The sequence below is a fragment of the Sceloporus occidentalis genome, unplaced genomic scaffold (genome assembly GCF_023333645.1).
Source record: "Sceloporus occidentalis isolate IW3139 unplaced genomic scaffold, rSceOcc1.0.p SCAF_3, whole genome shotgun sequence".
NCBI classification, from domain to species: Eukaryota; Metazoa; Chordata; class Lepidosauria; order Squamata; family Phrynosomatidae; genus Sceloporus; species Sceloporus occidentalis.
This window is the reverse complement of record NW_028316983.1, coordinates 20160341-20179494: the sequence shown is the minus strand read 5'-3', so window position 1 is coordinate 20179494 and position 19154 is coordinate 20160341. Positions and strand designations below refer to the sequence as shown.

At 43.3% G+C, this 19154-nt stretch overlaps 1 protein-coding gene across 2 annotated transcripts; it reads left to right on the top strand.

The window, feature by feature from the left end:
- Positions 1-242: 242 nt before the first annotated feature.
- Positions 243-19154, top strand: CSTF1 (cleavage stimulation factor subunit 1). 2 transcript variants are annotated; one of them, XM_089513786.1, is made up of 8 exons: positions 1909-1968; positions 2388-2597; positions 4999-5223; positions 7774-7969; positions 10793-11070; positions 11588-11785; positions 12462-12852; positions 18502-19154. In XM_089513786.1, exons 3-8 carry the CDS (start codon positions 5014-5016, stop codon positions 18759-18761), a joined length of 1533 nt encoding a protein of 510 aa, XP_089369912.1. In that variant the 5' UTR covers positions 1909-1968; positions 2388-2597; positions 4999-5013; the 3' UTR covers positions 18762-19154. The 2 variants fall into 2 exon arrangements, with proteins under 2 accessions (XP_089369911.1, XP_089369912.1); XM_089513785.1 differs by lacking the exon at positions 2388-2597 and having other exon boundaries at positions 243-1968.

Genomic DNA, 19154 nt, shown 5'->3' with positions numbered 1-19154 from the left:
GGGCCTACTGCGCATGCGCCAACCAGAGCACGCACACAAAAAAAGCAAGGGGGACTAAGATTTGAATTCGAAGGGGGCGTGGCCTGTGCTACAAGCGGATGGCTGTCTGTCTGGAGGGTACGCGCTCTCTACGCCGTTTGCGTAACGCTGCCCCCCAGTTAGTGTGGCGTTGTTAGTCGCTGGGATTGTTCTCCTTTACGGCAGTTGCGTTTCTCCTGGCCACGCCCCCTCCGCTGTTCCAACGGTGAAGTGAAGGAGACCGTTACTCCCCTTCATTTTCAAATTAGTGCTTGAGGGTGTCAGGCTGTTACTGAGAATGGCGCTTCCATTTTAGACATTTTAGGGGCCAAAGTCCACTCCTCCCCCAAAGTTTGAATTGTGAAGTTGAGTTTCAGTATTCAATTGAGCCTGGCTTTATGTGCATAACTACTTATAACTCAACAGCCAGCCAGAGACAGACTTTATTTGGACTGGCCAGTTTTAACTCCTTTGGGCTCCAGTCCTGTGACGTTGTCAAAATGGTGGTTGTCTAGTATGATGGAAGGCCAGGAGCAGTGGGCAGGAAACTACGACTCCCATTTGTTATTTGTTCCTCAGCCTTGAAGGAACAAATTAGGAATTAGTTCTTCAGCGTGTCAGGTTGATACTGAGAAGGGCTTGTCTGCCTTAAAACACTTTGGGGCCGAAGTGTTTTGGGAGCCCCTCCTCCTCCAAAGTTTGAATTGTGACTTTCGAGTTTCAAAATTCGGAAGCGTTGGTTTTGGCTGGCCCGCACCACAGGGGTCCTTGTGTGTAGCTCAACAACCAGCCAGAGACACACTCAAAAATCTGTGTGGAGTTACCAGTTTAAACTCATATTGGGCTCCAGTCCTGTGACAGAGATCAGTTGTCGATGGTGGTTGTGCTGTGTGTTAGGACAATGATGGAAGGCCAGAAGCAGTGGGTAGGAAACGGCGATTCCTATTCTTGGCTCCTTGGCCTTGGAAGCAATAATTAGGAAGCCAGTCACACTTGTGGTGGGAAGTGGCTTCCCTGAACATGAGTACACCAGTCCAGATTTGAAAGACTGGCACGTTAGATTCGGCAGAAACCTACAAGTAGGGTCACGCTTGAGAGAATTTGTAGGTTCACACAGGGTGGCATATTCATTAGAGCCATTCCTGGCCTTTTAAGTTTTAGCATTTACGAGAATAATAATAATAATAATATAGCACACCTGTATGGCACCAAAGTGGGGTTTTTGAACAAATGCTGGACAGATTTTCCTCCAACTGCCCATCTTAAGGTGTTTTCACAAAAGGAGTGGTGTGAAGGGGTCTTTGGGGACTTATTGTGGCATGATTATAGGGCCAGTCAAGGAATGTGAGGTCAAGAAGGGTACGCTTAAACAGGGTTCTAGACACATTTTGTCAGAGAGTGGTAAACCTTGGGGGGTATTCGGCTACTAAGGGGTCAGCTGCACCTGAGGGACTCTTTGACTGGCATGACAAATGAAGAAAGAACATAGAACCAGGCTAGGCTCTCCACAATAAGAATAAACTATAGGATGCACATAGGAGGGTTACCAGGCTAGAAGATAGTTACTGCATCACACGACAAACAGCCATTGAAAAAACCAGGTGTGAACTTCAGAAAAAGACAAGTCCACTTTGTGGTTAGCGTGACAGAGATAACAGATTAGTTTTAGGAAGCTAGATGGGGTATAAAAATTGATGGGTTGTTTTAAAATGTGAGGTAGAAGATCATTTACATTTGACAGAAATCCTACGATCTCTAACAAGGGGATTTAACAGGAGAATGTGAAAAAGGTATACAGTACTAAGCGGTTTATTAGTTCTATGAGATAAAATGTCTAATCGTCGCGTGACTCCGGCATGTGAGAGGCGACAACTTCCATGGGCCATGAGCTGCATGGGCTCACCCTCCAATGAACAACGGTTAAATCGGCTGCCATTTCTGGAGGCTGATGTGAGTAAAAATATTCCTTTGTATATTTGTATATGTGGGGAGAGAGACAGCTGAAATGTATGTGTCAGTGCCAGAGCTATATTGGATCAGATCAAAAGTGTTCCTAGTTAAGTTCCCACAGAGGCCAGCAAGATGCCCTTTGAGGGGTTATTCAGATGGTGAAAATAATTTTGGTGGATTGAATCTTTGTTGTTCACATGCCTTTCAAATGTATCTTAATTAGGTTTTGGGGGAGCTGCCAAAAAACTCACTTAACTTAGGATAATCAATCTTGGGGCCCATTCAGACTATGGAAATACTGGTGTAAAACTGGGTTATTTCTGTGAGGTTTACATTGGCCCTTAATGCACCTGGTGCAGTTTGTGGTGTACTTAACCCAATGCATTTTGCACAGGCATCTAAGTGCATCTTTGTTTTAGGATTGGAGTGATCTGGATCTTCGGGAGTGAAAATGCGCTACCGAAGCGATCCAGATTGCTGGGGTCCTTTCTGTCCATGAGGCGCCACCATGGTGATGCAAAGTGGCGCCATTGTGAATGCTGGACCAGGTTAAAATGCCTTGGAGAGATTTGTTTGTGGTAATATAGCAGGAACATTGACTCGGTATTGCATCTCCTCAGAACAAAAAAGTAAATGTGAACACCCACTTGGGTTTCCCCCCAAGTTTTCCTAAAAGATTCACATTGTCAGCTGTGTGAATAACCTTTACAAAAAGAGACCTGGGATAAACCAGGGATAAAACTCTGCATGTCTTGAATGTGTTTTGAATACATCCGGATCATTGACTCCATATTTATCTGAGTGCTGACATGTGTGAGCAACATAACTTGCAGAGATGCAGTTCTGGGGGAATAGTGTGAATAACAAAACCAGAACGCATGAGTGAGATTATTTTTATAGCCACGCTAACAAGAACAAAAACAACCCTCAAATGCCCTATAAGCAGGCGATGAGGATCTCCCTTTTTCGTATCGTCTGTAGAAAACACTTAAACAAAATAGTAGCAGGCCGCTCATATTCTCTGTAATTGGTGTTGAACACCATACTGCCCCAATGTTAGATGTAATATATAGCTGCCACAACAAGACGCTATTGGTAATCTCTTCAAGCACAAATTGTATTCTATTCCAAATAGAGCTTATTTATTTTTGTACTAATTCTCTGAGGTTGCAATCCTTTGCATATTTATTTGGGATTCAGGTATGAAAGCCCCATGGAAAAAGGGGGCAGGTCTGCAGATAGGCTCAGAATATAATGTATATTATACTCCACTCTCTTGAGCTCCAGTGCACATTATGGAGAACCAGTGTATACTGGTAAAAATGTTATATCAGGACTTGGGAGATCCAGGTCCACTGGTTCATGAAGCATATTACAACACTTTGGGCCATCTTAGCCTGATCTACTTCACAGTCTTGCTGGGAAGATAAAACGGAGCTGTGTATGCCACCTTGAACTTATTGGAGGACAGGCAGAGTATAAAGGTAACATATAATTATGGGCGTCCATAGAGCTCAAGCTCAGCCACAATCTGCCTGTTGTTTTGAATGCTGAGGCCCATCAGGGTGTGGAAACAAGGCTTTCATGGTTTGGTTGTTTAGTTTTCAAACTAAAAAGCAAAACCCAGGATATCGTATTTCCAGACTTGGGATTCTCCCATTCTCTGCATTCCAGTTCCTAAAGTCTTTTTATTAATACGATAACAACACTTGTCCGTCCATGTTTGCGGCATTGAGTTTTGCAGATTTGATTATTCATAGATTTTATTAATGTGTTCTCTCTAGGAATATCCAGTGCAACTCTGTGGTTAGCTTTAACCAAAAGTCAGACTGAAGGACTGAGATTCCTAGAGAGAACGCTCCACTCGGCATCTGTAGGTCCTCTGGTGCAATTCTATGGCCAATGTCTAGCAAATGTTGACCACAGAGTTGCCCTGGAGGACTTAGAGATTCCCAGAGAGGTGTTCTCTCAGGTAAAAGCAGTGTTTTTGTTATTTGTGGGTTTTCCACATTCACGGGGGTCCTGTGCCCCTAAACCCAGCAAATGGGGTTTACCAGATATTGGCGTTTAAATGACAATACAATTGTTGCTGGAATTAGCACTTCCTTTAATGGTGAATAACTGCTTTATACAAATATTTGAGAGTGATGCTCAGGATGTGCTGGGTTTTGACTATGGCTAAGGTTCCCACTAGCCACATGGAAACTGGGGCAGAAGTGTAAGAGTGCCTCTGCTTGGCCCTGGAAGGGCAGGGATCCTTTCAAAGAAGGCCGGCTGCATCTACACTGGAGAAACAGTGCAGCTGGACACTGCTTCCAATGAGTGGGATTGCGCCTTTTCCCAAACACCCTGAAAACCTCCTGCATACATCTCAGGAACCTTCTGGAAATGGACTTCAGGCAGCTCTTAAGAAGACTGTGGGGGAAAGGGGAAGGACTCCAGTGGCAGCCCTTGCAGCCAGGCCCTGCTGTTTCGTTTGCTTCGTTGTTTGCCTGCCACGGACCCATTCCCACACGTTTCACCTTCTAAAAACGTCGTCCAGGGTGCGGCTTCGCCGTAGAAACAAGGCAGTCCGACACCACTTCCAAGTGCTGCCGCTGCGTCCCATCATGGGATCCTGGGATGCGTAGTTTTGCCAGGCCTGGCAGAACCGCAAATCCCAAAGTACGTTGTTTCTAGGGTTGCTCCCCAGCAGCGTCACTTTAACAGGGCTTGAAGAAAAGGGAGTGTGTTTCGCTTTTCGTACTGCTTTCTCCTTTCTCCTGGCCTGAATCGGCCAACAGCTCTTTCCTTTAGGCGATGGAACTCTGGGAGTTGGAGTTCTCCGCTCCGGGCCCCACAACATACTCCAGCTCCCAGGATTCCATAGCCTTTGGGCCAGACAACGAGTTAAAACGGGGCCAAGCCGGGTTGTTTCTCCAGTGTGGGTGCTTTTTAGAGTTGGCTACTTTTCAACGCAGCAGTAGAAGGCGTAGAGTCTGCGCATGCGCCCGAGAGTGACCCTGCTGGCTGCCTCTTCCTCCCTTGCAGCCGCGGCTCCCATCGATGTGCTCGGGCTCGATGCAGCCGCCTGTTCGACGGAGCGGCACTCGGTCCAGGCTGCTGCCTCCTCCTCCGCCGCCGCCTCCCTTCCCGCCTCCGCCGCCCGCTCCGCTCCCGCTGCCTTCGCCGGCCCAGGCCCCCCTCGACGCCGCCGACGCCGCGCCGCCAGCAGCCATTTCGGGCGCCGACCGACCGAGGCCGAAAGACGGGCCGGTAAGAATCCCCCCAAAGAAGCCACGTGCCTCTGCAGGGCCGCCCTCCTTCCCCTGCAGAATCAATCCAGATTGACACCGCTTTCGCGGCTGGGGAGCCCAGGCAGGTCCTGGAGCCACGGCAGTTAGAGTGGTGCCAGACTGCCTTGTTCTCAGCCTTAGAGAGAGCATCAGAGTGGAGACGGCAGCCAAGAAATCGGGCAGAAGGCTAGGGATGGGGAGGGCGGCTCTGGGAGAACCAGGCAAGAGCCTAAAGAAGAATAGGGACAGCAGCCGAATGTGAAAGCTGGAATGTCGCCGTCTGCAGATGGGAGCCAGAAGGGAGAAAGCGGCTAGGAAGGAAACCAGCCCTGAAGAGCTTGTGCTGGGGGAGACTGAGGGGTTGGGACTATGGCTCTGGAGACCAGGGTTCCATTCCTGCTTGGCCATGAAATGTACAACATGGCTTTGAGCAATGGCAAACCTCCTCTGAACAAATCTTGCCAAGAAAACCCCATGGTAGCTGTGCCTTAGGGTCTTGGAGGCACACTACACACTCTCAGCCTCAGAGGATGGCAATGGCAACCTCCCTCTGAAGAAGCTTGCCTTAGGGTCACCATAAGTCAGAAATGACTTGGGAACAATCAACAACAAAGATGCACCCCAGTCAAGTATTTTTTTTTTCATACAGCTTCTTGAGAGACCAAGGCCTGTTATAGACTGCCAAAATAAAGCTGCTTCCTGTCTCTTTGGAGGTATGCTATTTAAATGATGCATGGGTCCGGAGGTTGCGCCAAAGCCACACTCCATTCCTAAGCACTGGAGTGCTGATTTGGTGCAGCTTCCGGATTCTTAGGATGCATGCATCATTTAAACAGCATACCTCCAAAGAGACCTGAAGCAGCTTTATTTTGGCAGTCTGTAACAGGCCCAACAGTCTTCTTTGCTGTTGGAGTAGCAGGGACAGATATTCAAAGCAGAGGTTAGAAACTCTGAGGTACAGTGCATTTCACAGCCAGCATGGGAGTTGTTCTGGCCAGAAAGGTAACTTTTTTCATGCTGTTTTGCTGCTTCTGAGTGTGGCAGTTCCATTTAGCTATCATGAGCAGCAGTCGCCGATATCCCTGTTCCTCAAGTTGTTCATGGCCCTTTAAAGTCATTGGCCATTACTGTGTCTTGCCCTAGTGAGTTCCATGCATTCCTTGCCCTAATTTCCCCTGTGGTGGAGGTTGTTATTTGTCATCAAGTTAGCTTCAACTTATAGTGACCCTGTGAATGAGAGACCGCCAAGATCTCTCTACTCTTCTTTAGTTTTGCAAGATGTACCATCTGCTACCATTCATTTGGAACAGTCAGTGGAAGGTTTGTTTTTATTCTTTGTATTCTAAGCCTATAAGATCTTAAAATTCCATTTAAAAACAAACCACCAGAAGGACATACTTGATTAATTTCTTCTAGCCAGAATTCATTGCTCCTGTGTATTTGAGGTGCTTTCTAGGAAACCTCCTAGAGCCAGCATGGTGTAGTGGTTTGAGAGTTGGACGGAGTCTGGAGGCCAGGGTTTGAACCCCCACTCAGCCATGAGAACCCACTGGGTAATCTTGGAGCAAGTCATACAGCCTCAGAGGAAGGCAAACCCCCTCTGAAAGAATCTTGTCAAGATAACCCTGTGATAAGGTTGTCATAACCTGGAAATGGCTTGAAGGCATACAGCAACTATTTGAGGTGCCTTTCACTCTCACTCTGTTCAGTTTCATAGGCAGTACATCAGGAGATTAGGACCGTTTAGTTCTGCACATTGATATGGATACAAAAGGCTTCAGCCCACTGTACCTCAAGTACTGGTGGACAACAAGTGGCCCTAGGACTATATGCACACATGCTACCTTTTTCTGGCAAAAAGTAAAGAAAAATTGCCTTTCTTAGAAACCTCTGTAAGAGCCGATTCACCTATTAAATATGTTGCACTGACCCCTTGCACCATTTAACATTTTTTAAAAAGCTGTTTTTACTTATTCCCCCCCCCCCCCAAAAAAAAAAAACAAACTGGGAGTGGATGTCTGGCCACTTTCAGTTTTTGGTTTGCTTGTTTGGTCATTCTTTGAGGCCCTAGACAGTCCCTGGGGCAGAAGGCTAGTCCATGGGTCCGTGGGAGTTGCCCACCCCAACCTAAGGGACAGTCTCCTTTCATGCAAGCCTGTATCTCTCCTCATATTAGGAAAGGAGTCTTTTAGGTGTGCTTGAAAACATGGATATGCTTTTTTGGACCTTAGACCCAGGGCTTTGAACCTCAGAGAGATCAGTCTGACACATACACACCACTTGAAAATATGCTGTCGTTATCTGATCGTTCATATGTTTCAGGCACATTTTTAATATTACCTTTTAGAGATAATTCTGAATTATTTTTCTGCTACTTAATTCTTAATTGATTCCATGCTGCTTTGTTATTGTTTGTATTGTTTTAAGAAATATTTTGGGAGGGGATAAACACTTTAAATAAATAAATATAAAGTAAACAGTAAGTGCCTTCTTACCATACCTGTATGCACTTATTGTCTCTTTGTTTCAGACTGCTGCAAGACAACCTTTGTTCACAATGTATAGGCCTAAAGTAAGCTTGAAAGACAGACAGCAACTTTACAAACTGATAATTAGTCAGTTGCTATATGATGGATATATCAGCATTGCTAATGGTCTGATAAATGAAGTGAAGCCACAGTCTGTATGTGCCCCCTCTGAACAGCTGTTGCATCTTATTAAGCTGGGTAAGTTTTAGTCTCAAACAGAAATTTATCATGTTGTTATCAAACATATGATGCTGTTTTTATGTTGTTCACATTGGTAAGAGCATTGTATAACATGGTATGTCAAACCATTAGCAATCAAATATTTTTGTCTCTTAGATAGCTTAGATATGCCATAAAACCTCTACAGTCACTTTGACAAGTTTCTAAAAATAATACTGATTAAATACCATTTTAATTGACTCAGATTGAATATACAGTGGACCCTTGGTATCCACGGGCTCAATATACACAGATACAGTATGAGCCATCACGGATTGAAATGAAGAAACTTTTTTTTAACCTGCGATGGCCGTTCTGAGAAGCGGTCCAAGGCAATAGTGGAGGTTGCTGCTTATGATGGGAAGGTTGTGAAGTTGGGAGAAAGAATCAGGAAAGGAATTAGATTCTGGCAGAGTCTTATAATCTTTGTGATGAGAAGATGGAAAACAGTGCAGGAAGAATGCCTTTATGGTGCCTGGACTTTGATGCCCAGGCCATGTTTAATGTTAAATACTGGTTTGAATATCCATGGTTTTTGGTATACACGAGGGGTTCTGGAACCAAAACCCCATGGATATCAAGGGCCCACTGTCCATAACTAGACAAAAATCTAGAATGAGAAACCATATCCTATTAACCTGCTTAGATATAGTATAAAGCAGGAAAGAGATATAGATGATTGCTTTCATTGCAGCTACCTTGCTGCAATGACATTGTCAAACTAGTGCAGTATGTCATGTTTAGCTGATGAATGTTGCGGAAATGCTACATCTTAACTCCTTGTTAGGCTGCTGTCTTTTCATTTATTAGTGTTTAATGACATTGAATAGGTTCCTAGTTGCCTGAGTTATGCTAAATTTAGAGACACAGAGTTGTGTATACATTCATTCCTCCACATTCATTGGATTTAGGGGCACAGGACCTCCGTGAATGTGGAAAACCTGCAAATAACAGAAACACTGTGTTTTTACCTGAGAGAACACCTCTCTAGAAATCTCTAGGTCCTCCAGAGATTTCTCTGGTCAACACCTGCCAGACCTTGACCATAGAATTGCACTGGAGGAGCTACAAATGCCTAGTGGAATGTTCTCTCTAGGTTCTTCAGTGCAACTTTTGGTTAACGTTGACCATACAGTTGCACTGGAGGACCTTGATAGTCCTAGAGAGAACATATTAATAAAATCCATGAATAATCATAACCGCCAAATTCAAAGCCACAAAAGTGGAGACATGTGTGTGTGTGTATTACTGTGGCGCATTTAGGGACCCTTATTGTTGTACAAATAAATCAAACCCCTTTTATAGAATAAAAATAGCTGTGTAAATGGTATAGTTCTATTTATGGTGGTAATACACAAGATTTTCCTACTGCCATAGTACCTCCTGTTCCATGGGCTTCTCATTTACAATTAAACTGTGATTGATCAATCCGCATGGCATAACAAATTCTAAAGAGAAAGTTCAGGAGAGAATTGGAATGAAAGAAGAATAAGAAAGAGTGTTCATGCGTAAAGTTTGTTCACATAACCTCAGAACATGGTGTGTTATTACAACTGAACAAAGTTGGAGTGTGGTGTGTATCTGAATGAATATTCTTTGATACAGTGAATAAGCAGACCGGCCTCTGGCCCCTCCAGCACTAATCGACTGGGGATTGTGGCGACCGCACAGTCTGCTTTGAAAGCGGACCACCGCCATGATCCCAATTGAGCTTCCAAGAGGAGTGCTCTTTCTGAGCTCTTTTTGTCAGCAGCTTCTACACACCACACCCCCAAAGAAGGCAGAAGCCACTCTTTTTGGTCCATCTGTTTCAGATGGGTACAGAGCGCCAGGAAGAGACGGCCAGGAGCCACCTCTCTTTGCTGCATAGTCGCACCACAGCAACCAAATTGTGCGATGCGGCTACGCAAAAAAAAGGACCGCTCCTTATTGCGCCGCCACAAACGGCTGGCAGTGGGCAAGCACATTCTGCTCATCACATGCGAGGGGAGTGTGGGTGGGGCACCCCTCGCACGTGACGAGGGCGTCCTTCGGGTTCCATCTGTACCGGGCCTTAGTTTACCAGTTGGATTTTTTTTTAAAAGCCTTGAGTACTTGCATCAACTATTCAGTAAAGCAGGTCAGGTTAAAGGTTAAAAAATAAGAGAGAGTAGTATTCGGGTTCTCTCGCTTAGTCCCCCCCTCCCCCCTTTTAAGCTGACATGCTTGATTGAGTAGCTGATGCAAGTATCTATGTATTGGAGTTGAGAGACAGCATGGTGAAGTGGTTTTAGTGTTGTACTACAACTCCAGAGATCAGGGTTTCATTCCCTGCTCAAGCCTAAAAACCACTGGGTGTGGTTGGGCAAGTAACACTCGCTTAACGTCAAGACAAACTTGCCGAGAAAACCCTATGATAGGTTCACCTTAGGGTCACCATAAGTGAAAAATGACTTGGAGGCACACAACAACAACAAATACTAGGGTTGCAATTTTGCATAGGCTTACTTTGAAGTAGGTACCATTAAATTCAATAGATATGCATATTATCGTGTTGCTAATTATCTAAAGTCTCTTTCCAAAAGGTAGGACATCTGTTATCCTGCATATAGCATGAAATGGATTTCCTTATTAATCAAACTTAAAAGCATGATCTTGAAGTGAAATTTAAAATGTGACATGAACATCATGGATGGCCTAATTTTCATTTTACTTGTCTCTCCTCAAAAATCTTCAAAATAGGCTTGAGAATTATTGAAGCAACATTTGTATTTCTTGCCTTGGAAAACAGAATCTTGTACTCATCTATTTTTCCCCCTGCAGGAATGGAAAATGATGATAGTGCAGTTCAGTATGCAATTGGGCGCTCTGATACAGTAGCTCCTGGCACAGGGATTGACTTGGAGTTTGATGCAGATGTGCAGACTATGTCTCCAGAGGCTTCAGAATATGAGACATGTTATGTCACATCTCACAAAGGACCATGTCGTGTAGCTACATATAGCAGAGATGGACAGTTAATAGCTACAGGATCAGCTGATGCTTCAATAAAAATACTGGATACAGAAAGAATGTTGGCAAAGAGTGCTATGCCTATTGAGGTAAATACTCAAGTAGTAATTAATCTTTAAGTGTTCACCTTTTTCTCCGAGTTGCTCTCTTTTGGAGTCATTACGGATTCTACAAAGAAACAGAAAGTTGCATGGGTTGAACCTGTCCTCCCCAAAATATTTTCCTGTGCTTTGTGTCTTTTCCTTCATGGACACAGTTCACCATATTTGAGTGCAGAATAAAAGATTTTTGTCCGCCAGATCAGAGAATTATCCTGAGGAAATTTTCCACTCATACTTTTATTTGTGTTGGCTTCCAAGTTACCTGTAGCGTTTTTGTTGGCAGTTGTTTTAATATGATACATCTTGTTCATCATTCTCCCATTTTAATTCCAATTATGTGGTGTAGTCTTGGAGACAGATATATGCAAAGTTCTCTCTGTGATAATGGGAAGTACTATATCATATTCCGCATGTTGGTAATACCATTCTTATATGTGTTTGTGATTTGTTGATACGGCTAAAAAGTAATGGTTACCATGCTGCATTTTCTAAATTTTTTATTTAGGTTATGATGAATGAAACAGCCCAACAGAACATGGAGAATCATCCAGTTATTAGGACTCTTTATGATCACGTGGATGAGGTGACATGTTTAGCTTTCCATCCAACAGAACAAATCCTTGCCTCAGGATCAAGAGATTATACACTTAAATTGTTTGACTATTCAAAACCATCTGCTAAAAGAGCCTTCAAATATATCCAGGTTAGACACTTTTAAAGGAATATCAAAAATAATTGGTGTCGATTCAGAAAAGACTTCATTCATAAGTCTTGATATTATGGAATCCTGTGTATAAATATTTTTAGAACTAAGACCACTCTGGGGTTCGGAAACCTAGTTTGTACATTCTAGTTGCAAGGATATAAATTACAGTTATGAATATAGCTGTTCAAACAACTTAAAGTCTAAAGGTCCAACTAGCCATGATAGGGTGGTTCTTTGTCTTACATTTGTCAATATGTATCTAGCCGGAATTCCTTAGAGGTCGCCTTTTTGGTCACGTGGATTTCCACTATTGTAAACAACAGTATAGTCTAGTGCACAGATCAGCATTTCCCTTAAGAAAAGATACATTTTTAAAAAGTCATGCTATTAAAACCAACTTCTTCCTCTTTCTTTTATATGGGGCAACTTAATACACACATACCCCACACCTTAAAACTTGCTCCTCTTTCATTGGTTTTGCAAATAGATTATCAAGTTATGCTATTAGTTTTAACCTTTGATTGTGTCTGGCTTGTTTAGGTAGCAATGATGTTTTGTATGCATGAATTCATTTTGCAAGGTAAACAGTGCCAAGACAAGTTTGGTATTTAGATAGGATCTAACAATAGGAAGGTATCTTTTAATGTTAACTGTCTATTTTCTAATTAAACAGGAAGCAGAAATGCTACGTTCTATCTCATTCCATCCTTCTGGAGACTTCATACTTGTTGGCACCCAGCATCCTACCCTGCGACTGTATGATGTCAACACTTTCCAGTGCTTTGTATCTTGCAATCCTCAAGATCAGCACACTGATGCCATATGCTCAGTTAATTACAATGGGAGTGCTAACATGTATGTGACAGGCAGCAAAGATGGATGTATCAAATTGTGGGATGGAGTTTCCAATCGTTGTATCACTACTTTTGAGAAAGCACATGATGGGGCTGAAGTCTGTTCTGCCATTTTCTCCAAGAATTCAAAGTATATTCTGTCAAGCGGAAAGGACTCAGTAGCCAAACTTTGGGAGATATCTACAGGGAGAACTTTAGTCAAATATACAGGTGAGTAAAAGCAAATCTGAACAATATGTTCTTCTTTTCACTCATGCAGTCTTGGTAGTTATCCTCCAGACCACTGTGCTTCACATTTAAAAAAAAATAAGAATTTTGGATACTTGTCATTTGATACTAAGGCAGGTTACAGACCGCCACTAAAGTACGCGCAGAGCGCGTACTAGGGTTAGGGGGGTGCGATGCTTCTGCACCTCCCTAACCCTAATACGCGCTCTGTGCGTAAAAAATGACGGCGGCCGTTCCAGACGGCCGCCGTCATGACGTCACGGCCGTTCCACCTCTACACGGGGCAGCGCGGATGTGACGTCCTCGCTCCGTGCCAGGGCGCCTAGGGCACCTTTTGCGTGAACCAGGAAGGAGCTCCATTTTGGAGCTCCTTCCTGGTTTGAGGCGCCACTTTGCTTCGCTGGGCGCAGCCTTCAGACGGCTGCGCCCAGCGAAGCAAGGGAGAAAGGGGCCAAGCGGCCCCTTTCTTCTTCTCCCCGCCGCCCAAGGACACCCCTTTTCAGGCTGCGGGGCAGCAGCGTTTTGCCACTTCCTCGCAGCCTGAAAAGCGGCAGATCGGGGCCTCAGCGGCTGCCGTTCTGGCCGCTGAGGCCCCGATACACTGGGGAAAGGGGCGGGTACAGCCCGCCCCAAATAGGCGGTCTGTAACCCGCCTCAGTTTCTGCCACGTGCAAAACTAAGCAATTGCTAATTTAGTTACAGTTTTTCCACCATGCCTATCAAGTAGTTGTGTTGTAGACATCTTTGCATTCATCTTCTTTAATTTGAGTAACACAGAATTTCAGTGGTGGGCAAAGTGTTCAGACTAAGCTGGAGATTCTTAGCGTTATCGTTTGCATCTAATTTAGATGACGCAGACCGAAATAACCGATCCTGTACAGACATGGATTCAGAGGCCCTGGTCCAACCCTAGGGTTAAGAGTCTTTCCCCCCCAGGTTAAAATAGCCCTGGTTTTGCATGGAGTTTCTAAGAAACTGCACAGCAAAACCAAGCTGTTCAAACACCCCACCCCCTCGTGGTTCTTATCTTTCTGGCTGATGATCAGTCTGAGAAGCCCTTCAGTTGCCCTATCCAGCATGAAAAAGGAATGCCTGGCTACATGAGTGCAGCCAGGCATCTCGTTTCTGCATCATTCAGGGCAACTGGAGTACTACTCAGATGGATCTCCTGACACAAAGATAAGGAGTGGCCTTAGGTTAGTGTGAGGACGGGCGTGTGAACACCCACCTGTCCCCGTACTGACCGAGGGACTAACCCAGGTGAGCACTGAGGGCTGGATTATATGGGCTCAGTGTGTACGATCCTGCCCCTTCTGCGTTTCTTGTACACTTTATAAACATAGTCTGAATGTAATTGTATAGATAATATTTTAAATAATTTTGTACATGAAATAAAGTTTGTGTACACTGAACTGTCAAAAAGTAAAGATGTCACTATCTCACCCAGCTATGTGAACAATTTTGGAGTATTTTGGTTTTCAGAATTTTGGATAAGGCAAACTCAACTTGCCTCGCCAGGGGCCAGGGACGGAGTTGCAAGCTTCCTTGCTTCTCTCCTTCAAAAGAGAGGTGGCCCCCTGTCCCTTTTCCTCTCCCTTCCCTTCGGACTCGGCAGCATGAGCAACCAGGATTAGGGAAGAGTTTCTTTCCCTTTGCAAACATGAGGAAAGCTGCCTTTCCCTGAGAGGGGCTGGCTGGCTTGCACGCTCGCCCGAGCATCGGCTCCTTCAGGCATGGAAAGGGCTTTTAAAGGAGCAGAAACCTTAACTCACTGGAAGCCACTCAGGAAAAGAAAAAGGAGCTGGAAAGAAAGTCTCTCTCCAGCCGCTGCTTGAGCAGCTAGCATAGAGCTCTCCTCATCTTTTAAAAGGGGAAGAAACTAATCCCTAATCCTGGCTCCTCATCCTGCAGAGTCCGAGGGGAGAGGAAAAGGGACCAAGGAGCAAGGGAGGGAAGGAAGGAAGAAGTAGGGATGGCTCCGTGGGACGGAGACAGGGAGGGAAGGGACAAAAGGAAGAGAGGGCTGTTAATTTCCTCACTTTTCAAAGGGGGAAAAACCTAAGACTGGCCATAGCTATGGCTGGGAGAAGCCAGCTTGCCTGATTTCTCCAGCATCAAGAAAAGGAAAATGGGGAGAGCTCTATTTCAGTGGTTCCCAAACTCTGGCCTTCCAGGGGTTTCAGACTTCAGCTCCCAGAATCTCAGGCCATTAGCTAAGAGGGCTGAGGCTTCTGGGAGTTGAAGTCCAAAAACCTGGAGGAGCAAAGTTTGGGAACCACTGGTAGCTGCTCTGGTCTTAAAGGGGCAGAAGCTTAAGACTTGCTGGAGAGCCTAAACTGAAAGGGAGGGGGGAAAGGAGCCTCTCTTTAACTCTTTCCTCTCCAAAATATACAAAGGAACAAACAAATCTCAATCTCCCTCCTTGGAGGTCTTTAAACAGAGGCTGGATTGCCATCTGTTGGGGATGCTTTGATTTGGATTTCCTGCATGGCAGAATGGGGTTGGACTGGATGGCCCTTGCGGTCTCTTCCAACTCTATGATTCTATTAACCCTTTGAGTTAGAGAGCCCCAAGGGAGAAGCATGGGAGAGGGAGCACTGGGGATGGCAGCAGAGATGGCTCTTTGGAGCTTGCCCTCACAGAGCACCAAAAGGCAAGTAGAGCAGCAGGGACGTCTCGGGGGCAGCAGCCACTCAAAGGAGCACCAAGAGGCAAGTGGAGCAGAGGGACTGCGACTGTGCCCTCGACTTATCCACGGGTCATATTAAAATCCAAAATGTTGGCCCCCAAACCCCACCTCGACTTATACATGAGGTCGACTTATACACGAGTATATACGGTATCTTGTATTTCAGTTTATAACATGTTAAACCACCAGGGTGCAGCCAAGGCCTAGCATTCTTTATTGAGTGATTGCTTGAAAAAGAAACCAAAGGTCAGAAGTCAGTGGGTCCTCCTTAGTCTTATGTCATGCTTACCCTTTTGGGGAAAGCAATTAATTAATACAATTTTGTATTATTTTCTTACCATATAAGCCAAGTGAATTCATACTCTATGGGCTTGTTATCAAGACAACATGCAAGTAGTAATGAACACATGAGGTTACAACACTTTCAGCTATGTCATTTCAAGTTGGACAGCTCTTTGGAACAATTTTTTCTTCCTGAGTAATTGCTGGTTCCATATAAACCACGAATGGCCCTGTAAAATTGTTTTTGTGTTCCTCGATCCCTCTAGACTTCTAGACCATTCTTTTCTTGGCCAAAAAATGGGGCGGGGGGGGGGGGGGAGTGAATTAACTTTTCTGGAATGTGTCCCAGCTTACACACACACACCTTTTAGAAAAATCCCCAACTAGAAATGGAATTCAGGCCATTTCCTAGGGTTTTTTTCTTTTTCTTTTGGGGAGAGTGTTTTTGGCAGTCTGTATGGACCATGAGGGTCCCAGAGAAAGGAAATCAGTCCCTAGACTCGCCACAATCACCTGCTCCCTATATGAGCTATACATATGTCTGAACAAAGTAGTAAACACAGAAAACATTCTGTTGCATTGTTTGTGATATAATTTAGCATTCTTAATTTTTGGTTTTCAAGAGGTGTAATGGCAGGTAACCCATACCTGGGAAGTTTATATTAGTTAGGGAATATGCTTTCAGACTACCTGTTTTAGAATCAAAGAAAGGATTTTCATACCAGCTAATGGGTAATCTATGTAACTGATACAAATATTTGAGGATTGAAGCCCCATTTTATGGTGCTATAGGAGGAGTTCTTTAAGATTTCACCATGTGAGTCACCAAGGGTATACAGTATTTCTCATGTGCCTAAGGACTTCTCAGAATTTTACCGTTGTGATCCCCTTTACATCTACATTTGAACATTGCATGCACACACCCTTGATATAGTATATGACTAAATTTTGCTTGTTCAGTGTGCATATTTTCATTTGCACATTCATGTATATTCATATTTTAATATTTTATAAAGAAATAATATCACTCAGTTCAGAACAGATTTGTTTAAATAAAATATTGGCTATTTATATCTTGACTTTTTATGGAAGATGATTAAAATGGGGCCATTGCACCCTAACCGTATAATTTCTTGTATAATTATGAAACATATTTCTTTAACACCTTTGTCTTATCTGGCTTCTGAAGAGTGGGGTATAAACACTATATAGAAATAAATAAATAATCTGGTCTTGGAATAGCTCTTCCTTTCTTTGGTGGGACTGCTGTAGTAGCCCTGGAAGCCAATCATATTTTTTTTTAAAGAAAATTGAGGAATACACAGTGTTGATATTGTTTCTCTCTGATCACTGGGGCTGCATCTGCATTGCAGAAATAATCTTGTTTGACACCACCTTGACACCAGAGTGGTACCACAGCAAACCACTAATCCCATAATTTTATAGCACTGAGGTGTCATTGGCATGATGTATGCTGATTGCACCCAGTTTTATTTATCTTTATCTTTCAATTGAAGAGATCAATGTATATTTTAATTGCTTTGTATTTTTTCGTGAACTTGATGATACTGAACATAATCTAAAAACTGCATCCAGCCGAAACAGAAGTAGTCATGGTTGAGGATCCTGAATTCTGAAAGAAGGGAGAATACATATACCTGAATAGAGGTCATACTTTTTGATCAAGCAGTGTGCTATCTTGGAAGAGATAATCAAGTTATAGTTAAGGTTCAGAGAGAGCAGTGATCTAGCAACAATTTTCTATACTTTTGAACAATTCAGATTTGATTACTGTAATATGTTCTATATGGGTAACTCACACAGATGATTGAAAAGCTTCAGAATAGTGGTCTGCTTCCTGTCAGGAAGAATATTTGATATTGAGCAATGATATTAACTGCATTTCAAATATTCACATATATACACAAGAGAATGAATATTTCTGTGTGATTGTGAGAGAATAAATGAGTATATGTGTGAGTGAAAGAAATGATAAAAGAGTATGACTGAGTGTGTACATATCTGCACATTGCTATATATGAGTGTGGCTATGTGTATATGTAAAATTTTACATATGTGTTGAGTTAGGTATTGAATTTATTTAAATAAAAACTTCTAATTTGAATGATATTACCTTCTAAAATATTAAAATATGATTGTACATGAATGTGCGAACCAAAAAAAATACACTAAACTGAATGTTTTTATTCATATACTATGTCGAGTGGGGGCAACATTCACATATAGATTTAAAGGGGACCACAAGGGTAAAATGTTTGAGAACTACTGGGTTAATAATCAATTAAACTCACCCAGTCAGGTAATTTGAGAAAGGCCTGTTCCAAAGTGTTGCTAATTTGGGTTAGAATTCAAATATACAGCCATGTTAGTCTGTAGAATCAGTATGTAGAGAGATCTTATAGCACCTTTGAAGCTAACTAAAAGAAATGCCAACCTCAGCTAGTCTGTGGAGGGGGGGATTAAAGGCTACTTAAGTTTGTAAATGAATATGCTGATGGTTTTCTTGTGGTTTTGGAAACTGATAATTGTCAGTGTGGGGGCAACTGACAAAGGGCAAGGTATAATTCAGATGAACTCTTGTTTTTAAAAATGTATATTGTAGTTTTGTTAACAATATGCATGTGTTGCTGCATCTGCAGGAGCAGGTCTGAGTGGACGCCAGGTTCATAGGACACAGGCTGTCTTCAACCACACAGAAGACTATGTACTGCTTCCAGATGAAAGGACCATTAGCCTTTGTTGCTGGGACTCACGAACAGCTGAAAGAAGGAACCTTCTCTCCTTGGGGCACAACAGCATCGTTCGCTGTATTGTCCATTCTCCTACTAATCCTGGCTTCATGACTTGCAGTGATGACTATAGAGCTCGATTTTGGTACCGAAGGTCAACCACAGACTAATGCCAAAGCTGTGAAGTATTTGTCTGATTTTTATTCCATTATTTTCCTTTTATACTCTGTTCAATTTCTACCTTGATGGGTTTAGGTTTAAGAATAAAAACAAGCCCTACTGGAAGGTTAATTTTAAAGTTGTGTCTGTATGTTGAAAACAAAAGGGAAGCTTAGTGCTTTTCCTCAGTGTTGCCAACTTTCACCAGTCAAACCAGGACTTGGGTCTTTTTAAACTCAACTTTTTTTCCTATGTTTAATTTGATAAACAGGTTTTGTTTTTGTTTTGGGTTTTTTGCCTTGTTTTCCATTTCTGTCTTGAAGTTTTGTACCATACTTTTGTGTTTTTAATTATTGTTTAGATGGTGTAGGTCAATTAAACTAAAGTTCTCTTATTAAAATTCA

Bases quoted from the DNA above. Each gene is read 5' to 3' on its own strand.
- CSTF1 (XM_089513785.1), top strand. From the start codon at position 1,849: ATGTCTAATCGTCGCGTGACTCCGGCATGTGAGAGGCGACAACTTCCA. The intron at 7,970-10,792 runs GTAAGTTTTAGT...TTCCCCCTGCAG, and splicing joins GTTGCATCTTATTAAGCTGG to GAATGGAAAATGATGATAGT. The intron at 12,853-18,501 runs GTGAGTAAAAGC...CTGCATCTGCAG, and splicing joins AACTTTAGTCAAATATACAG to GAGCAGGTCTGAGTGGACGC.